We start from the raw sequence: 5,383 nt of genomic DNA, 5'->3' as shown, positions 1-5,383 counted from the left end.
AGATGACTTGGATAAACACCAGATACAGCACTGGGACTTGATGAACTGCCGATACCGCACCGTGACGTCACAAACCTGTAGGTGGCAGTAGTGTTCTTTGACAAACATAGATGCCTCCAGTAAAGCACATTCAAATTAAATAGCTCTTAATTAAAAACACTTATCATTTATTGAACAGTATGTAATAATTTTATATTTAAAGTACTTTCAGAAGCTTGAATTCTGAATATGACGGACTTTTCCTTTCAGCTTCTGTATTCCATGTTAGATGTGCTGATTAATGGATACCTTGAACATGATTCAGTTCAGAAGTTATTTATTAAGCTCAAAGGGAAATTTATTCTTTTCACCCTCTAACTAATATCCAGGCTGACTTTAGAGGGGCAGAACAAAGTACAGGCTTACAACACCAAACTGCATGAGAAAGTAGAAAACACAGCCCATCACGCTTTCAAAGCATCTTCGTGTCATCTAAGAGTGACAGTAATTTCTTTCCAAGAGTTTTTCAGTCTGTTGATTGTGATGATATTGATGGGCTAAATCACAGGATATTGTTTATATTTACGAACCTTTGCCTATAGGAGCTGTTGCTCTTCCTCCATAATAAAGTATTTGTAGGGGCAATTGTTAACCATATCGAGCATTCTCAAAGTTCAAAAAAGCCACTACTGCACTGGGGTTTTGTTTTGTATTGAGGCAAAACGTCCACCACCTTAAAGATTGTATGGGAGGGTTTATTCATCCAGCTGGTAGGCAAATAATACAAATCAAACTTTTCTTCTTTTTACTGTTGCTTCTTCTGCTTTGATATTAAACCATAGGCCCCACCCCAATCCATGCTGGTCTTATACCAGTCTCTATAATTATAGGAAATTGACCCGAGGTTCTTCCTGTATATAGAATAAAATATAAAGAAATATAAATATATATTAACCTACAAAAAAATCTGCACAGAGGTTTCTCTTATAGAGAGACAGGAGCCTCTTTTGGACAAACTCAACAAACAACATCATTGTATTTTCTAAGGAAGCTTTGGTCCTCTGGGTAGGGCTGGGTATTGTTCAAAAATTTTCGGTTCCGGTACCAATACCGATACCTTCACTTCAATACAGGTTCCTGAACGATACTTTTTTCGATACCAGTTTTATAATATCAATTCGAAGAAAAAGAAAATTACACAACATAAAAAAGTACAAATCTTGAGTTTTATTTTAAGCTNCAACATAAAAAAGTACAAATCTTGAGTTTTATTTTAAGCTCTGATTTTTCCATTTACATCTTTCCTCTTACATAAAAAAAAAATTCAGTGTCTAATATTCACTGTTACATTGTGAGGACTTTTTTACTTAGCAGTTTTCCTTTAGAAAAATTACCATGTCTGACAAACAAGCCCGTTGAATGGGATCCTATTGACAGCGCACCGCTGGTATGTGGGGGTCTGAGCGGCTCCGACAGAAATATTGGAAGGCAGGATGAACTGACTGCACTGACTGTCCTTTACCAACTCCATTGGCTACGAGTTCAATTCAGAATACAATTTAAAATCCTTCTCTGTACTTTCAAAGCCATCCATAACCTTGCTCCTCCATATCTGTCAGACCTCCTTCACATTGCCACCTCCTCCCGCTCGCTTAGATCCTGCTCGTCTTCCATCCACCTCAGTGTACCCCCAGCTTGACTTGTCACCATGCGGAGCAGAGCCTTCAGCCGCTCTGCTCCCCAGCTCTGGAACTAACTTCCTCCCGACCGCCGCAGTATTGACTCTCTCCTCTTATTCAAAGCCAGACTCAAAACGCGTCTTTTCTTGATCCGGTGCAAGACGAACCTCTACAGAAGATCCTTCCTGCCTACAGTTATCAACACCTGCTTATGAAGTAACTTATGAGTTACTGCAACATTTAATTTCCCTTTTGGTTTAATTAAGTATTTTTGAATTGAATTATGGATTATTGTCATCACATTAATACCAATATTACTGAAACCACTTACCCCAAGCTCTGTCACAACTGGCAGTTTGGGTCAGGGACCCAAAGGGTGTGGCTTCCAGCTCGCAGCATCATATGATGTTCCTCTGAATAAATCTGAATATTGTACTTGAGGACTACCTTAAAGTTGTGCTTCATCACCCTGAACATGCCTTTAATGATCCTAGTCCTTCAATTAGAGGTTTGTTGTGTTTTAAGACATAAGACATTATGTTTTTATTTGTATCTGATGTCTCCGTTCAGCAGGCAAACATCTGCTTAAATTCTCGTCAATGAAATCTTCATTAAGATGAGATGTTCACATGACTGACTGCTACTTTATAACCTTTCAGGCGACTCATCCCAGCCTGCGTATGATTTCCAGTATGAGGTCCCTCCAGCAGAAGGTAATTTATTGTTTTTACTTAAACATTTGGTTAAGATGTGAATGAGTTTCCATAACATTAAATTGACCAACATTCTTGTTGTTTCTGTACATTTAGATACTGAAACCCCATTTGGAGATTCAGACGATGATCAGCGAGAAGACGTGCTTCCTTCTACTCAGCCAGCGAAATCCGCTGAAATGCATCAAGTTAACAATGGCATCCATAAACCTGTGCAACCCCAGATGTCTTCCACGTTGCAGGCCTCTGCAGCCTCCCTGCCTAACTCGGGTCAGCAGCCACACAACTCAAGGGACAGCTTGCTGCAGAACGCCTCCTTGAGCCTGCAGGAGCAGCATGCCACCAATATGCTGCTGGAGACTGTGTCACGCTCCCTGGAGCTGCTGGCAGAGTCGGTGCAGCAGCTGGCAGAGACCCAGCAGGAGTTTGTGCGCGAGTCACTGCAGCTGCAAAGGGAGACAGTGCAAGTTCTTAGAGACTTCACAGGTGGAGCAATCTCCCTAATGCATGACAAACTGAATGGACGGCCAGCTTTATAACACATCCAAGAGATGTAGAGAAGCTGCATCAGTGACTTTGGACCTGGCTGTCAGATGCAGGAACATGAGGTTATGGCGGTTATCATGTCTGCTTACTGTACTCAATTTGAACACTATTGGTACAAACAGATAAAACCGTGACAAGTTCTTTTTTTTTATTTCCTACTGAGGGCAGTGGTGAAGGAGGGTTCCTCCCACTTCATTTTTAAATTAAACAGCACATTCTAAGTTGGATTTATATTTGTTCATGGTTAGAAAAAAACAAAGTGACTATTCTTCAAAGAAATTTTGAACTGTCATTTTGGGTGGTTTTGCTGTAGGTTTCCTTTTCCCCCTGTGTCTAGACATTTCCACATGTACTGTAATGGTTGAGTGGAGGTCTGCACCTGACCATCATATGGTCCTATATCCTGGAACTAAACAAGCTGTGGCTCCAAGCATTGAACAAAGCTATATGTGAAGAGTTGGTAACTGTCTGATCTCCGTTTTTATAAACAAATGCTTGAATTGAAGAATTCAAGTGAATTCTTTTACTTATGGAATAAACCCAGCTGTAGTAAAACTGAACCATGGCTTGTTTCCTTCCTTGTACTGTGCGCGAAGACTGTAAAAGCGGCTTTAAATTCAGATCAATCCGCTGATCATAGAGTAAAGTGACGAATGGGTCCACTTTCTATAAGAATCAAGTATTATGCCAATAAAAAATAAAAAAAAAATTTGTTGGGACCGCCGGCTCAGGATACACAGTTAGAACAAAGAGGAATATTTGTAGAAAAACAATTAGCATCGTAGAGGACACTCTTAAACAACCTTACATCATACACATTTGTAAATGTTTGGACCCCTGGCTCCAGCCATATGAAACTATTACACAGTGTGTCTCAGATAAAGGCATCCGTCCCCAATTTCCGACGACATTCCCCATTTAGGACCACCTGTCCCCGGCTAAAGCCGTCCCAGTAAATTTCCCAGATTTTACGTTTTATAAATGAGGGGTTGTGTGTAAACTGCTTTTATTGTAGAAAAAACACATGAGCAGAACCAACAGTTAAGAGCTAGCTGGTTTGCAGCTATTAAAATATAGATGAGGAGAAGAATGTAATACTTTTAATTAAAACAGAGGAGAAAGAACTGGAAGTTTTTTTTGTCACAACTGGTCGCAGCTGTCCTGTGTTATGGTGAGTGTGTTAATCAGTTAATTTGATTTGGATTAAGCTTATCATTGTAATAAATGTTTGGTTCATGCCCAGGTTTAAAAAAAAATAGGGCTTTAATGTGTTTTGTTTCAGTGAATGTTACATAAACCAAGCTAATCAACAAAAAGTAAGACCATTCGCTGCAGATGGCATCAGTAAAAAGACTCAGAAAAAACTAGACAGAAGGACTGAAAACTCCATGTAAGGTGCAAAGCTGGTGAAGTGGCTCTCTAGGGATAAACAAGGGTTCGCCTAAAAATTTTTTTAGAACTGTTTGGTGACCTTAAGTTGATATCTTCTGATAGTTACAGTGAGGAAAATAAGTATTTGAACCCCCTGCTATTTTGCAAGTTCTCCAACTTAGAAATGATGAAGGGGTCTTAAATTGTCATTGTAGGTGTGTCCATTCTGAGCGACACCATCTAAAAAAAAAAAAATGAAATCACAATATGTGATTTTTTTAACAATTTATTTGTATGATACAACTGTAAAGAAGTGTTTGAAGACCTGAGAAAATCAATGTTAATATTTGGTAGAGTAGCCTTTGTTTGCAAGTCTAGAGCACAAACGTTTCCTGTAGTTTTTCACCAGGTGCTTTGTCAGAAGGCATCCCTTCTGGCACACTCTCTAAAACAATCTGTGAAGCTAGCTCCTCACAGGAATGATCCCAGCTTTGGTAGTGGCAGCACAGCTGTTTAACCAAGTTGAAAACTCTGTTTTCTCATCCGCAGGCATGGTGGCCTGGTGTTTGGTATGCTTGCATCATCGTCCTCTGATAATCCTTTCAGAAGGAGTTTGCACACACAATCGCGGTCTGCAAATGTCTGTCTTCAAGGGGCTTACGTGACAGTCATTTGGTGGTCAGACTTTAATCATCCCAGCTAGGGCTGGGTATTGTTCAAAAATTTTCGGTTCCGGTACCAATAGGGCTCGGGATCCACGTTGCATTGTGGGACGTCGCAGTCATATTGACGGCTACGCAAACGTAAACATAGCTCTGATACAACGTTGTTGTTGAAAGAAGGGACGTAGAAGTAGAGAGAAAAAAGATGTCAAAATCCCGAAAAAGATCTGGAATTTACCAGGACACATTAAATAGAGAAGCCACGGACTGGTATGTTGACAAAATCAGCATTATTAATAATTTGGATCCATATGAAGTTCCAAACAATGAGTGGAGCACCGAGCGCCTATACTTCAAAACAGTTCCCAAGCTACAAGTCCTTGGAGTCTCATATGCAGTTCACGAATGGAAGGGTTCAGGAGCTGCAGATCAT

At 40.1% G+C, this 5,383-nt stretch overlaps 1 protein-coding gene across 3 annotated transcripts in view; it reads left to right on the top strand.

Annotated features, from left to right (window-relative positions):
• LOC107092267 (nuclear apoptosis-inducing factor 1-like) overlaps window positions 1–4,099 on the top strand; it is a 9,000-nt gene extending 4,901 nt beyond the window's left edge. Inside the window, exons 3-4 of one of the 3 annotated variants that reach the window (XM_015386633.1) lie at window positions 2,318–2,371; window positions 2,468–4,099. In XM_015386633.1, the coding sequence (XP_015242119.1) occupies window positions 2,318–2,371; window positions 2,468–2,910 (497 nt within the window). In that variant the 3' untranslated portion in view covers window positions 2,911–4,099. The remainder of the gene's footprint in view (window positions 1–2,317; window positions 2,372–2,467) is intronic. The other 2 variants (XM_015386632.1, XM_015386631.1) reach the window with 2 other exon arrangements.
• The last annotated feature ends 1,284 nt before the right edge of the window (window positions 4,100–5,383 follow it).

This window comes from Cyprinodon variegatus, unplaced genomic scaffold (assembly GCF_000732505.1).
Source record: "Cyprinodon variegatus isolate N-32 unplaced genomic scaffold, C_variegatus-1.0 Scaffold373, whole genome shotgun sequence".
NCBI classification, from domain to species: Eukaryota; Metazoa; Chordata; class Actinopteri; order Cyprinodontiformes; family Cyprinodontidae; genus Cyprinodon; species Cyprinodon variegatus.
This window is presented reverse-complemented; position numbering and strand designations above follow the sequence as displayed.